The sequence below is a fragment of the Eublepharis macularius genome, chromosome 9 (genome assembly GCF_028583425.1).
Source record: "Eublepharis macularius isolate TG4126 chromosome 9, MPM_Emac_v1.0, whole genome shotgun sequence".
Classification (NCBI taxonomy): Eukaryota; Metazoa; Chordata; class Lepidosauria; order Squamata; family Eublepharidae; genus Eublepharis; species Eublepharis macularius.
In genome coordinates, this window is record NC_072798.1 from 7,687,314 (window position 1) to 7,703,441 (window position 16,128).

At 46.8% G+C, this 16,128-nt stretch overlaps 1 protein-coding gene across 3 annotated transcripts in view; it reads left to right on the forward strand.

Moving 5' to 3' along the window:
- PODXL (podocalyxin like) overlaps positions 1-14,368 on the forward strand; it is an 81,986-nt gene extending 67,618 nt beyond the window's left edge. For 2 of the 3 annotated variants that reach the window (XM_054989355.1, XM_054989357.1), the window contains exons 5-8: positions 836-995; positions 2,785-2,846; positions 4,761-4,928; positions 9,545-14,368. In XM_054989355.1, the coding sequence (XP_054845330.1) occupies positions 836-995; positions 2,785-2,846; positions 4,761-4,928; positions 9,545-9,739 (585 nt within the window). In that variant the 3' untranslated portion in view covers positions 9,740-14,368. The remainder of the gene's footprint in view (positions 1-835; positions 996-2,784; positions 2,847-4,760; positions 4,929-9,544) is intronic. The other variant, XM_054989356.1, reaches the window with a different exon arrangement.
- Positions 14,369-16,128: the final 1,760 nt, after the last annotated feature.

Here is a 16,128-nt window from a genome sequence, read left to right on the forward strand (position 1 = left end):
TTAGATGCTAACCTTGCTTCTGAGTAATCCTATGGACATATCTGTGGAAATGATCTGATTTCTGAATAAAACCATTTAATCAAGAGTCTGGAATTCTTGCTGCAATGGTACAGGGATCTATCTGCCATAGCCTGTCATCCATAGCCTGACAGTCATTGTGTATGTAAAATGAATATATGAAATTGAAGATACTGATTAACTATATGAGACGTCTTTCATTGATATTTATTAGATAGTAATTGCTTCATTTAGTTAGTTGGTCACAGTGCATTGTGCTTTCTCCTGATTCTTCTGTGATTCTCTTTTTTGCTTAGTCAATTGGGCTTGAAGACTGGTAACTTGAGAGAGGGTTTGGAGTTGGGATTTAAAGAGAAAGAGATGGCACCATGGAGGTATTGTGGGAGGGAGTGCCAAGAAGACCAAGCTGCAAGGCAGATCGGGAAGAATCTTTTATAGCAGCTGAAGACCTGCTAGCTGCTAAGGGTGGTAGAGCTGGAAGGATGAAATCAGGGATATATCAAGAAGGCAGAGTGGGCAAGGAAATAGAAAGGCAGCTCTTCTCAGATTACTGTAGTAGCTGTCAGAGTTGAGAACTACTACAGTCACTCGAAGGCTTCTTACCACACGGAGCCACCTGCATGAATCAGCACGTTTCTATCATTTTTATATATGTCATTTATACTCTTGTCATTTTCGCTGGGAGGTTATCAGTGACCCTTAACCCTGGGCGGGGGAGGAGGGACCAGTTCTAGGATATTAACTCGGAAGTTGTAACCCGCACATCACGTCGCAGCAAATGTACCCTCAAGTTGACCAACCTTTCCCCCTTTTACAGGACCATCTGACGAAGAGCTCTGTGGCAGACCCGCTGCTTAACACGCTCTGCAAAACCATAAAACCCAACTTCAACCAAAGCCAAGACCAGTGTGTGGTGAGGCTAGCCCCCGTCGCAGACAATCCCAAAGGCCTGGCTATCGTTGGCATATCTGTACAAAGTAAGTGCCGCGTCAGTCCTCGGGAGCCACAAGGACTGGAGCTGAGACCTTCTGGCCTGGGCTCTGCCGACACTGCAGTGGTGCTTCACAGAGCTGCAACCTCAAAGAGTTACTAGGGTTATGGTGTCCTACCAGGCTCCAGCGTGATTCCATGCCATCCCGGCAGCTTTGGTAATGCCAATTAAGCTTTTGGATGGCCACTCGGAAGGTGCTGGAGCTATCGGCAGCACTGGACTGGCTGGATAACTCCTGCTCACCTCCCCACTGGATTCTACATAGATCCTAATCCCAGGGCCCTGTGCCTCCACTTCTTCTGACCTATGCAACTTGGGGGCAGGAGATAAGGTTGAGAGCCAGTGTGCATGTTCAGAGAAGCCTCCACTCCCATGCCCACCAAATCCCAGGTGCTGACTCTGAAGCAGGGCTCAGTTCCCTAACCGGAAAGATGCAGGGGATGGCCCCAGCTGCAAAGGACAGCATCCAGCCTGGATGTCCTACCCCTCAATGCCAAGTGCGCAGATGTGTTCTCAGCAGTGAGGGCAAGGCACTCGGCACATGCTCTGTCTGGTGTCTCGGCACACAGCGGTGGATTGACCGTTATCGCCATCAATCAGGACTTTTCCTGGAGCGCTGATAGCCTGCCCAATCCACCAATGGCGGGAAGGGTGCTGCCTAGCCAAGCTACAGCATGTGGGAAAAGCGCCACCCAGCTGAGCCTTGCGCATGCAGGGCTGGCAGGCTGGCTCTTCCTCCCTCCCTCTTTTGGGCAAATGGTGCCAGGGTGGGCCTCTTGTCCAGGGCCATTTATTCCTGCCAGTCCGCTACTGTTCGCACATCACCATATCTCCCACCTTGAGTGCCTCTAAAACAGTTTGAAATAAATAAAATAAAATAGAACCAGTTTGGTGTAGTGGTTAAGAGCGCCAGGACTCTAATCTGGAGAACCGGGTTTGATTCCCGACTCCTCCACTCGAAGTCAGCTGGGTGACCTTGGGTCAGTCACAGCTCTCTCAGAGCTCTCTCAACCCCACCCACCTCACAGGGTGATTGCTTTTTTTCCCAGAATTTTTTAATTTTATTAATAGAATGAAAAGCCCAATAGAAAGGGCAAAGAGATAAAAAAGAGAGAGTAAAAGAAGCATCCAAGAAAAAGAAAAAAGAAACAGAAATTAAAAGTAAAACGATAATACATATTTCATTTCCATTTTTCTCTGCAATACTTATTTTAGTGAACATCACACTTTAAGTTTTAATCTCCCCAACATTTCCTTTTCCACTACTGCCTCCCTTCTATTTATTTTTTCCCCCAGATTTATCTTCTTAAAAATCAAAACCACAAATCATCAAATCACTAGTCCTCGTTTCACGCAGAAAGTCAATAAGGGGTTTCTAGTTAGCCGAAAAGGTAGACAATGTTTTATCTCTGATCAAAGCTGTAAGTTTACCCATCTCCGCTAACTCCATCATTTTCATAGTCACAGCTTCTCGGAGCTCTCTCAGCCCTTCCCACCTCACAGGGCGATTGTTGTGGGGATAATAACAACACTTTATAAACCACTCTGTGTGGGTGTTAAATCGCTCTGAAGGGCGGTATATAAATTGAATGTTGTTGTTGATGATGATGTTATTGTTGTTGTTGTTGTTGTTATTAAATGCAGTCAATGACGTGAGGAGGCATGTACCAGTTCTGGGCTCTTCTCTACGTCTTCTTAGGGAGGCCTTTATAAAGCACGGTGTATACTTTTCAGGGGAATAAAGGCATTCCCCATCCTTTGCTTCTTTCCATTAGTACATGCGGTGGCCGATGAATTGTATGAATCTCTGAAAATAAAGCAAGCAGAATTGGCGAAGGTAAGAGAGAATAACGCTTGCGCGATTTCTGCTCTTTAAAACATTGAGGCTGTGTATGGGTATCTGGGAGGGAATCCGTTCATCGCAGTGACACTGAAATAAGCTCAGTTCTAGACCTTTCTTCACCAGCCACAAATGAGAGGTTATCCAAAATGGCCTCTGTATGGTATGTTACCACCTGCCTCTCCCACAACAAAACGCTGTGTCCTGTTGTGAGTTCCTGCGGAAACAAAGAAAGGGGGGAGAAGAACCCCACAACTCAACTGTATAGTAAATATTTATTTTGAATATATTTTTAATGGTTATGAGTTCCTGGGGGCCCTGTGGGAAGCTGTGTAGACTCCTGAGGTGACAGCTCCATCACCACGGCAACCATGATACATGCTCTGGCCTAGAGTGGACAAAATGGCAGCCATGTTGAAAGGTCAACTCCACTCCAGTGACCAGCAAGGACTCCCCTTACCGTTCACACTTTCACGAGGGAAAAGTTCCCCCTTTAAATGTTCCCATAAAGACTGCACACACGGTAGAAACTGCTTCACACAGTTAACAATGGAAGCTGAAGGTCTTGATCAGGGGGTTGTGTGGCAACCAGGACCCCTGGTCTTTGTGGTCTGTTAGGCCAACACGGAGGAGATACTGCCAAGTATGGTTCACCAAGGAGGTTGAGTCATGGCATCGGCTGACATTCCTCCTGCCCCAGTGACACTTTTGGGAAAGAAACTGGGAAATAAATGGAGCGGACATGTGGGGTTTGTTGACCATTAGCTTTAAAGTGTGAGGGAAAGGGAGGGCCCTCCATCAGACGGTGTCCAAAGGACCTCAGAAAACCTATGCTTGGGGCCCCTCTTGGTCACTATAAGCCTGAGGAACTGAAGCAAGGCAACGAGTATCCCCTCTGAGGCCATGATGCACGAAACTGAGGTAAGCTCTCATGGGGAGCAAGGTCAAATGATAACCGGGAGAGAGTTTCCAACGCAGCCATTGTCATGTTGCCAACTAGGCTCAGAGATGGTTGGATGGCATCAAGCTGACTTTCTAGGGGCCCAGAGTATGGGTTTTAGGACCTTGGATAGCAGTTTCACGCCTTCCTACAAGCAGCAGTAGAAGAATAAATTACGTAAAACTTACCAATGTATGTTGAATTAGCATAGCCTTTACAATTTGCCTTGGTCACTGATGGTTCTAGAGCAGCGTTGAGATTACCGTGGTTGTGGGTAGCTACGGAAAACACAAGGAACTAAGGCCAGGCTCTACACTAGCCCCCAAAGCAGAAAGACTGAGGGACTCGGGAGTGTTTAGTTTGGAGAAGAGGAGGTTGAGGGGAGACATGATTGCTCTCTTGAAGTATTTAAAAGGCTGTCACATAGAGGAGGGGAGGAAGCTGTTCCTATTGGCAGTAGAGGATAGGACTCAAAACAATGGGTTTAAACTACAGGAGGGAAGGTACAGGCCAGACATTAGGAAAAACTTCTTCACATTAAAAGTAATTCTGCAGTGGAATCGGCTGCCTAGGGAGATGGAGGGTTCCCCCTCATTGGCAGTCTTCAAGGAGCGGCTGGACGAATACTTGTCAGTTGTTGATTCTGCACACATTGGATAATGCACTTCCAATCCTCTTTAGAGATCATTTGGAACTGAATTTTTCGTGTGCGAAACAAAAAATCCACTTCAAAACGATTGCTAAAGTGTATTGAAAGGGCATTACCCAACGTGTGCGGAATCACCCAGGGATGCTTTAGGTTTTTCCTGCGTTGGGCAGGGGGTTGGACTAGGTGACCTGTAAGGCCCCTTCCAACTCTATGATTTACGAGATGAACAGTCCCCAGTGCAACTTCTGTTCCTCTTACTCTCTGGCAGGGACCCTTTTGCCCCCAGCCATTCCACCCCCCTTCTGTCATTTTCCTTCTACAGTTGGGAGTGAAGAATATCACCTACGATGGCCAGATTGCAACCCTCGAGAGCGAGGACCGGTTCAGCATGCCTTTGATCATCACCATTGTCTGCATGGCAGCGTCTCTCCTCCTCGTGGCTGCCATTTACGGCTGTTGCCACCAGCGCATTTCTCAAAGGAAGGATCAGGTAACTAGATTCTGTGTGTGTGTTTTGGCAAAAGTGTGTGCCGTACACCTTCTAGTCTTCTGTTTGGGCCCGGTAACTTAAGATCCACATGTGGTCTGCGCCAGTCCAGGAACTTGCTTGCTGGTCCAGAAAGTCCTGTTTCCTGTCCACACAGGACTCCGCAATAGTCAGTCCTTCTAGGTCCCGTTGAATGCAACACTGTGCTTGGTTCTCTTCCTTTCCTAGGCAGGTAAAGAGCCTTTAGATGGCACTGGTATTCTAAAAACAAGACAGGAAGATGCCTCTGGAGTGGTGCCATCTTAGTAACTCAGTACCAAAGAGATCTTCTGGGCTCCCTTTCAGTTATCCACTGGCCCACCATGGGCAAGAGGGGGGAAATGCTTTTAAAAAGCAGTGTCAAGCCAATAGTGCAACATCTCTTCTGGCAAATGCCAGGAAGTGATGTCACATCATCAGCATGATGTCGTCGCAACACTCTAGGATTCAGGCAAAAATCTATGATTTTTACTGTAGAGTTTTGTCCAAATCCTAGAGCAGCACATTGCCATCACACCAGCAATGTGATGTCATTCCCAGGTGTTTGTCATGATGTTGCGCCATTGATGTGACACTTCCCCCCCAGTCCCTACCCCTTCCTTTCCCGCTGGTTGCCATCCATCGGCCTACATGGCACCCCTCTAGAGAACCCTCTAGGATGTCAGTAACATGAAACCCTGGTTTATTTTAATGATGGATAGGTTGTAAACAAATGCTGGGTCCATCAACTTCGCTCCTTCCCCAGTTGACAACCAACTGCCATCTCAGCTTGCTTTGCAGCGAGGGAGCCAGTAGGAAACAAGTTTGGATGTCCATAATTGTATGTTACATACTACTAACGATGGTTAGTGAACCAACTTCAGACCAGGGTTTCAGATCAGGCACTGACAGACCCAAACTAATCCTAGATAGTGGAATAGCCTTCATTCGAACAATCACATTAAACCTTAGTTTGTGTAAACCTTAGTTTGTGCAAATCAAGTCTGAACTGCACCACTAGCTAGGCGACTCTTCTCCATCCAGAAGACAGTGTAAGAAGGGGGCAAATTGTCCACCCACCCCATCTGAAGATCCCTGAGCGAGGGAGGGAGTTGTTTCACTGTGTCACAGGGTTGGGTACGTGCTTTGAAATCAGTGCAGCTTATTTCCAGCAGGTACTTGGGAGTGTGACAGAACTTATTAAAAGGCAGGAAAAAATGATAGGATCATACAGTTCCAGGCTGTGACCCATGTCAAGCAGTTACATCTAGACTAGCCCACGTAGTTCAGTATTGTCTACTGGGACTGGCAGCAGGTCTTAAGCAGAGAAGGACCTTTCCTCACTGCTGCTGCCTGAGATCTTTCAACAGGAGCTGCCAGGGACTGGACTTGAGATCTACATGCAAAGCAGGACACTCTAAGAGTTCATCTACAAGTGACGCCAGACACGTGTTTTTTAATGTGTCGGGGATGCAGTTTTACCTGGGAACTGTAGTTGAAAACAGTGTTACGTCCCTAGTGCGGGAAGGCAGGGGAGGGAAAGAGCTTTTCAAAGACAGTTTTCAAAGAAAAAGCTGTGCGGGATCGCTGGGGGAGAGGAACTTTAAAATTGTTTTCTTCCCATCTCAACGAAGAGAAGAATACAGGACCCTCTCCCTAGCACGGGGAGGCAGGGGAGGGGAAGAGTTGGTCGTTCATCTCTCCATTGAGATTGCAAGAAAACAGTTGCCAAGTTCCTCTCCCCCAGTGATCTCATCTGGCTCTGTCTTTAAAAAGCTCTTCCCTTCCCCTGCCTCCCCGTGCTAGGAACATAACGCTGTTTTTGGCTACAGTTCCCAGGTAAAATTGCATCCTGGCACCACTTGTAGCTTTTCCAAGCCAGAGCTGGGCTTGCACGTCTATTACAATTCCACACAAGGCCTGCACACACGTGGGATTTGGTACTGGCTGCATAATTCAGCATTCCGAGCAACTCGCCTTTCCTTGTTTTTAACGAACAGCGTTCTGGTGAAATCTCAGAATGGCAGGAAAAGAAGGGGAGGGGGGGCATGTAACCCCCACCCACCCCCGAAGCATCTTCACTCCTCTTTAATCAAAAACCTCCAAAGAAATGCGATTCCATTCCTGGTACAGGCAGCCTCTTCTGTGATTGACCCCTGTATCACGACAGATTCCAGAGCCATTAAAGAAACTAACTTTGATCCAGAAGTCTTCGTGCCTGTAAGGAGAACGTTTTAAGAAGTTCCACCTCAAAACAGGAAGACTGTCAAATTCCTGTGGGTGGTAGTGACGTACCCTTTGCGATACCATTTTGTAAAGACCTTATAAATTCATCTTTCCTGGACAGATTGCAGAATTCCCTGAAGGCAGGTGTATTTTTTTTGTTTAATGCATCTGTGCAATTAGCATTAGCATTTTAGCATTTGTAAAATCGTAACCGCTTTTCCTGGCTTGCTTGACTTATGCTCAGTCAGACCGTCTTGTAGGTCAGTTTCGTCTTCTTATACTGGCAGTGGCTCTCCGGGGACTTCCACAGAGGAATTTATCTCCCAGGGCCTGCTGCCGGACACCCTTCAACCAGAGATGCCAGAGACCAAAACGGCTGCTTGGCAAACCAAGTGGCTATGCCACTGAGCCACAGGCTCCTCCTGACATGTGCATCAGCTCCTTGGCCAGTGCAACAGCCCACCCGTGGCAGCCTGGCAGATGTTCCACGAAAAGATAATTGGGGTTGGAGGGCTTGCATAAGCTTTGTGTATGCTTCAGAAGTGCCCATCCACTTACGCTGGCCCCTGTACTTCTTCAGTTATGTATCAGCATTCCAAAGTCTATGCCCAAACAGCCGTCAACAGGTCACCCAAGGTGGAAAATGATAAGTGAGGCAGCAAAGCTATTATGAATCAGTTCAGAAGCCTTCATGGTATTTCCAGAAGTCTTCAAGGCCAATGTCTGAAGAAGTCCAACCTCAGAGCAGAAGGACTCACAATGGACGTTTGTGACGTGTTCTGATATATTTGCACCGTTTGGAAAAGATCTTATAATTCTTATTTTCCGATTCAGGATAATGCAACTTCCCAGGATCTAGTGTCCGCTGGATGTCCAGAATGCACAGGGAGCTTTGGCTCACAACCAAGGCATTTCATTACTTTATTTCAAAGGCCTCAAAAAATGGTCGCCAAGAAATGGGGTAGGAGATAGTGAGGATAACAGAGGGCTGAGACTAGAAACTTGAGGATACTGAACAGAGTGGGGGGAGAAAGTAGGGAAAGGGCAGTGCTAACTCGATGATTAATTGTTTCTCTTCTGACAACAGCCAGCATCAAAGCGCTGGGAATAGTAAGGAAATAAAGCTGAAGGGAGTTATCAGTTATGTCCAGGAAACAGGTCAAGGCAGATGAGGACATAATAGATCTTTGGAAGGAGCAGCAAAGGGTCCCTCCTATTTCAGTGCCTTCCTGCCTCGGCCCAATTTGGCTAAAAACAAATCAGCCAGAACCTCGGGGGGGGGAGCGGGGGAGCAAAGTGTCTTCTCTGGGGTTCTGAGAGAGCTGTTGTTTTGCTTGAAGTGACCACTAGAGGGCAGGAGCGCTGCAGAGTTCCCTGTTAGTCAGCGGGAAAGCTACTGCATTCATTTCCAAGCAGTCAGTAAAAGCGGATGCCGGGGCCAGAATATCCAATGGGGTAAGCCCTGGACTGGAGGGGGGCAACTACCCCTGGCCCTGCCACCCCCAAAGAAGGGGGGGAGAAGAAGATCAGGCTCCTACTGCTCTTCCTGCAGTCCCTCTCCAGGCCTCGGGCAGCTGGCTTCTGGTAGCAGCTCCCATCCACCTCAAACAGGGTAAGGGGCCACCCCATGATTGGCCGTGGTTGGGGGAGGACAGCAATTCTGGGACCTCATCCTAGCCTTTTTCCTGGGCCTCCAGAACCACTAAGCCTGACCCATCTCTTGCCTGTAAAGGCTCTTATCTTTAGGCTTACCCTACAAGGACAAAGTGGGAAGGGCTGCCAACTCTGTCTCTGTATGAGTCCCTGTTCTGACTATTCTTCCTTCCAGAGCACCTCTCTGGCAGGGTAATTCGGCTGTGTTTTAATTGGGGTCTCCTGCACATAGGGCTTAAAGATAGGGATTGCCTGCAGGCCAGAATCCAGCAGATCTGACTAGCGCTAGCTTGTGAATCACAGGGTCGTTTCCACACATCCTGACGTCGCGCAACACTCACGGAATGAGGACGTCTTCCTGGCGCGACTTCTGACATCTTCGCGCCATGAAAACGGGATCGTGGCACGACAACGTCGGAAATCGCACCAGGAAGACGTCCTCATTCCGTGAGTGTTGCGCGACGTTAGGACGTGTGTAAATGACTCAGGTTAGATCTCTCAAATCGATTGCACCAGGGCTGGTGTTCCCCCCCCCCCTGTGCAAAGCGCATTCCCCGACATGGACTCCTTGCTGTTTTTTGTACCAGAGGGAAGGGCGTGCTAGTAGCAGGACATAACTGCAGCTCCAACCCTTAACCCTGCAAGCAAAACTTAGCACACTAGAGCCAATCCCAGCTCCTCTTTCCGGGCACAGCCTACATTATCCTCTCTCCATTTTGCAGCAGCGGCTGACAGAAGAGCTTCAAACCATGGAGAACGGCTACCACGACAACCCCACCCTAGAAGTGATGGAGACATCCTCCGAGATGCAGGAAAAAAAAGTCAACCTGAACGGGGAGCTGGGAGACAGCTGGATCGTCCCCATGGACAATCTAACAAAAGAGGATTTGGACGAGGAAGAGGACACACATTTATAATTACAAAAAGAGAACGCGAGGATGAACTTCCGACTAAGCGAAAAAACCTGGAGAACTGAAATTGCAGCCGCAAGTGCCGACATAGCGAGGGGGAGCTTTGTTTCTGCAGGAGAGGGTCTCTTGTTGGGCATCTGCGGTGGCCCAAACCTGGCGGGGTTTTTTATTTTTAAACAGAGAACTCCCAACTGGCTTTCTACGCAAAATTGTATGTGCATATCTCTGTATGTGTTTTTTCCCCAAGACAGTGCCTCTATTTAAGAATTAAGGCAGACAAGAAGATGTCAGCGTCGGGCAAACTGTATGCCAAACAGGTAAAGGTAGCTTTTCAAGATGCTAAGAGCCCATAAGGGTAGGTCTAAGTGTAGTGGGCACACACCACCCCAGAAATCGTCTTGCGGTGTTCCCGATGAATGGAAAGGGGGGGCAAGGGGTCCCCCAATGGAAACCAAGTTTCTAGTCCTGCTAGGTCATGTAGAACGAGCTGGCAGTACCAGGTGAACTCTCCAAAGGGGAGAATGCAAAGAACTGTTGCTATTTAACAGGATATGGACTTCCCCTTTGGCAAAAGGAGGGCCAGGTTGACTCCAGATTGTCTTCGAAACCCCGGATACGGCTGTGGGTTTTAACTTTAATACTTATTTTCCCCTCTCCTCCCCAACCCCAAATCTGGACTCCCCCTTCCGCTTGATTCCCTCGTGTTTCCCCTTCCCCACCAAAACACTGGAACGAGAACCCCAAAGGGGGCCTACAAAGAGGAGGGGGAAATGATTCTGTCCGCTAACGGCAAGAAGAAGTTTGGGGATTTTTGCAGCCACTAACTGATGCTTAGCTGCTCCTGTGTGTCCACCTGGAAATATTTCTATACCAGTCGTGTGCGTTTGTGTCCTTTGCCCTGTTGATCAGATGCGGGCAGTGGCAAAAATTCTTTGATGATTTAAGATGGGCTATTCCAAAAGGCTCCGGCAAATGGGGGCCTCGTCAGATTTCAGTGGAGGGGCATGTCCAACAAGCATGGAAGCTTCCTCTTGAATAGATTTGCGGTAAAATGGGGAAAGCTACTTGAATAGCCCACTTTAGCCCAGGCCTATCAAAGCCTGGAAGCTAAACAGAGTTGATCAAGGTCGATATAGAGAGGGAAGGCAGCAGTCAACCACCTTGTGGTTCCTGGTTCTCTTGCCAGGAACGCCCGGTGGATGGGGTCACCAGGAGTCTGTTGCAACTTGACAGCCCATTAATCTTCAAAATGAAAAAAGGTGATAGAATGTTTTAAGAGCATTTACTGTGGTTACTTTTAAACACTTATCTCTAGCAAGGTCATCGTTCAGTACCGGTTAAAGCTCCCACTCTATCTTTTTTTAAAAAAAAAGGATTTGTGCCTTTGAGATGCATAGGTTGTACATATGTTCACTTAGGTGTTTATTACAGTCGTCCATGTGTAGAAATGTAGGTGCCTAAAAGGAAAACGAGTCTGCAGTCTGGTGGGAGGTTGGCTCTTATTCCCCTCCCTGCCCCCCGCCATGATGCCCATCACCAGCAACTATATATGCAGAATTTTTTTAAAAAAAATACTTTATAGAAAGCTGTCTGATAGAGCTGCACAAATGTGTTTATGCAGAATGTTTTTAGGTGTTTGCCACAGCGGTTGGGGCTGTCCCACAAGAAGCAGTAGCGGGGAAACAGCGGCTCCCACTGCTGTTTTTAACCCAGAGAGGCTTTTCCCAATTCGCTCATTCCAAAATACATGCACCGGCAGCTCTTTACACCCCAGTGAAAATAGAGCTGGAAAACTGCAGGGCTTTATCCTGCATTTGAAACGGACTTATTCTGAAGACGGGGTGGGGTTGGTGGCTCAAAGAAGCCACAGTCTGAGGACAGTCCAGATTTTGCACTGAAGGATCTCATTGAAAAAATCCAACCCAGCACGGCTTTGAAAAATGCAAATATTACAGTTCTGGTATGGCACTCTTTTTCGTGTCTTTTGCTTCTATGCATGAAGGGAATTACGAAGTGAAGGAATGTTCCGTTCAAAGTAGTAAAGAGTCCAGTAGCACCTTTAAGACTAACCAGCTTTATTGTAGCATAAGCTTTCGAGAACCACGGCTCTCTTTGTCAGATGCATCAACTGCGGTTCTCGAAAGCTTATGTTACAATGAAGCTGGTTAAGTCTTAAAGGTGCTACTGGACTCTTTTCTATTTTGCGACTACAGACTAACACGGCTAACTCCTCTGGATCTTAGTTGAAAGGGCAGCTTTAACACAGCTCAGGAAGTGGAACGTCACTCCAACCGAGAAACAGGGAAAGGACCCAAGAGCAAGTTGGTACAGGCGGATGGGTGGAAGCAGGCGCTTTTCTTAACAGCCTGAAGTGTCTCATCTGCTCCAGTCAAAGGCCTCAAGACTCGCTGTATCACAGCACTTTCCAGGAGCCAAACAGGAGCAAAACTGTTGAATTTGTTACATAGGGAAGGAGATGCTTCTTTTAACAGTAGGCAAAGCCTTATGGTGCAGACGCACAAACAGAAAGTCTGAAGTGTTGAGAATATACTGCTGTGTTCGTTCAACATATTATATGCAATATTTTGATGCTTTCCAGCATATATATGTGTGTTTGTGTGTGTATACACACATATACTTAGGTGTGTGTATACACACAACACACACACACACAAATATCAAGAGCACCACACTTTCCCTGCCAAGAAAAATAATCGGAGAGGAAATAACTGATAAGAGCGTTCAGCCCAGCCCTATACAGAAGAGAGATTAAGGATGTGATAAATGTCACATAGTCCCTCCAGTAAAAGACACTTTTCTTTGCCCCAACTGGAGCCATTGAGAAAAGGATGGGTGGATTCTTGGAAATTTCCTTTTTTAAAAAAAAGATTCATGAGAACAATTCCTACAGTGAAAATAGAGATTTAGGGTAGATACTTGGAAGTCTCCACCCTCCCCCTAAAAGAAACCAGTTTAACCATTCATTGCAAAAAGGAATTCTCAACAGGGGCAAAAGACAGAAGGTCTTGATGTGGCAAACGGGGCTTCTCTTGGCCTTTAGGGTTGAGAGAGAGAGGGAAGAGCTCTTGACTAGCTTGAAGATTTCATGGCACTTTGTGTCTGTGTCCTCTGTCATTAACCCAGTTGGCCTAGCACTATGTTGGTCTCTCCTTTACCTTCTTAAGTCTTACCCAAAGTTGACCGGGCTCCTCTTGCCATCCATAAATGTGCTCTAGCCGGGGCTATGCAAAGCTAAACCATGTTGATTTCCACAACAAAGTTAGCAATAAGCAACAGATAATCCTCATCTTGGCATCTGCCGTTGAAAAGAGCGGGTCGCAAGGGATAAGACAGACCTCTGCCCGAGAACCAGAAGAACAGCTGCCAGTCAGAGGTGGCAATTGTGACAGATAGAGCAATGGTATGACTCAGTGGATGGCTGCTTTGTGGGTCCCGATCAGGAAAGAGGCTTCCATCCTTGCCTGCGTTCACTGCAGTGGGGAGATGGTCCAAAATTTCAAACCAGCCTTGCAAATATCTCCCAAGCTTTTTTAAAGCTCCCCCTGCCAATTCAACTATGCATGTCTCAATCAGTTCATTTGTGGCACTTAGATCAATCCTGACAGGGAATGAGCCAGTTCTCTTTCCACTTTCGAAATCGGCCTAGAGAGGTAGCTGGAAAGATTTTCTTGCTTGTTCCCAGCAACCAGGTGAGTATTTTGCACAGCTGGAGTAGCCAGTCCAATCCACCTGCTCTCGATCGATTGCTCTGCCTGCTTGTGTGTGGCAGGGGGAGATAATGCATTAAGCAAAGGAACAAGGAACACAGCTGGGGGAAGTAGGCGGTTTTGGTAAACTATGCAGCAACAGAATACGACCTGCAGAGGTAGCAGTGAAGCCCAGCCCCGTGTCTTGCCAAAGTTTTCTGTTTGCCCCTATGCAAAATTTAGCAGCCTACAAATAGACTTAAAAGTCTGGTTAAGATACTGAATAATATCTATTCCTCCCCCTCTCTCTGTCACACACAGTTTATTCATTTCATTAGCATTCTATAAGTTAGTTTAATCGCCACTCCAATCATGCGTCCCAGGGACTAGAGACTTGGGAGCATGGCCCACTCATTCAATTGTACCAGATCCCGCTTCCTTCGGTTGTTGTTGCAAATTATTGCAAATTATAGGGTACAATGGGATTCAGGATTTGCATTACAGGTGAGGCTGTATTTGCTGAGGGTGTGACTTGGCCAGGGAACCCAGAGATTGAGGGGGGTCGCAGCAGAGATTTGAATCTTGTCTCCTATATTCGCACAAAATAAATACATCTAAACCCACCGTGCTTCCTGCCTAAACTGCATCTTCAAAGCAACCACCACCACCACCAATAATCTGAATTGACCACAGAGCCAATCTATCCCCTTTCGACTGTAATGAATTTGACTGCTATTCCGAGCACTTGTACAGCTTTCGCAGCACACAGTGTGCCCCGACGGGGTTCTGTGTGCTGAAGCAGGAGTCTGATATACACTGGAATTTTTAACAAGGAACTGGATTGTAAAGATTATTGTTGCATTTTCCTACAAAGTATATTTTGAAGACACCACTTATTTCTGTCAATAAAAAAAAGTTCTTTTGTGAAGATGTGTCTTTGAGCCATGCAAGAAAGGTTGGGAGCGAAATCTCAGTGCAACTGCATAATCAAACAAAATGGCAGGATTTGCTTCTAAAACGGGCACTGGCTTATATTTGTTACCCAGAGCAGCGGGAGGCTACATCTCAGATTTAAAACTAAGAAATAGCAGTTTGGAACCGATCAGCTAGTATAAGCAGAGGCATTTCTACACGCACTTCAGAAGTCCAGTTTTCTAACCTTTCTATAGATCAGCTACCCCTGGTATCCGTTCAGTAAAGAGGCAATTAAGGGACACAGATTTTTTTGGGGGGGGGGGACTGCAAACAAGAAGAGTGGTCTCTCTCACACTCACAAATGAGCAGAAGTTTCTACAGCAAGGTCTTTGTGTCCAAGCTAAAAAAATGATATAATTTTTTGCAGCAGATAAAATACAATGGGAGCCATCAAAGAGCCAAGCTTCACCAACACGCAGAGCCAGCGATCAAAGAACCAGTATAAGACAGCCCATCAGCGTAACTAAAATTATACAACTTAACATTACTGGGTAATTGACATGTTGATTCATAATCCCTGAAGTTTCTAGTGCCCAAACACTGGTCGTTGCGAGTGCTTTATTAGAAGGGGCACATGAGGGGTCTTACAATAATAAACATATAGAGGAGTGCCCTGTGTAATTCTTTCAGTGCACAGGCATAAATCCGTACATGGTTTGCACTTGGATTCCTGGCAGCTGTTCCCATCTCTCGTTGCCCTTTCTGTAAAGCACCCCAAAGCAGCTCTTTAGCCTCATAAAAATCTTTTGCTTTTCACCCTCTTCACTGTACTGGTTGTTCCAACATCCGATTCCCCACCATGAGCCATATTTGGTTCTGCACTAAAGCCAGAGGTAGCAGACCCCAGCAATTCAAGAACGTGCCTCGTATCTTCCTGGTGGAGTGTCTAAAAGAGGGAGAGAAGCCGGGGCTGGGGAATAGGATTCTATGGCCCCTTTCCAGCTCCCTGATCCTTCCGTTCACTCTTGCTGCAGGCTTTGGACAGATCTCCGAGGACAAAGCCTCTCCAAGAAATGCCCTGCCAACCCCTTTACACCAGATTTAAAGCTACTTCTGAAGCTCTGTACAGAAAACTCTTGGGATGCAGGTAAGGGCAATGAAAACTCAGGCTTAGAGGGCATCACTGGCTCGCCATTTTGCAATTCAGAGAAAGAACTTGCATGCATGAGCCGGTTCAGGATGGTCGGGCATCAAATTCCCTGCACTTGCAAAACTATAGTGTAAGCACAGGATCCAGCTGTTTGTGTTATTCATCCATCACGAGTCGTTCGTCCAGCGGGAAAAGATCGTATCGGCTGCTTGAAGCAAAAGTTCTTTCCAGTGAACAGATCAGAAAACATAATTCTTCGGGCTTCTAAACGTTGTCAATTCAGATATCATGACTGCAGCATAACCGAGTTTATGCGCATGCTCCTCAAAACAGACAAAAAGAGCAGGAAAGCCAAAATCTTACCTAAGGGCCATGTACACATTGCTGTAGATCTATCAGCCTAAGGAACTGCATGGACAATTCCCCATCCAGAGAGAGAGACACATGCAGAAGACTGTTTTGATGTGTGTATGTCCACTACAGGGCCCTTGACTTTTATATAAGAGATACAAATAGTTCATCGGTTTTGCCATTAGGAACACCACATACACTGCATTCTACCAGGAAGAACTGCTCCAAGAAAATCTCGACACGCTCGGTATAGATTTTTTTTATTAACAAAA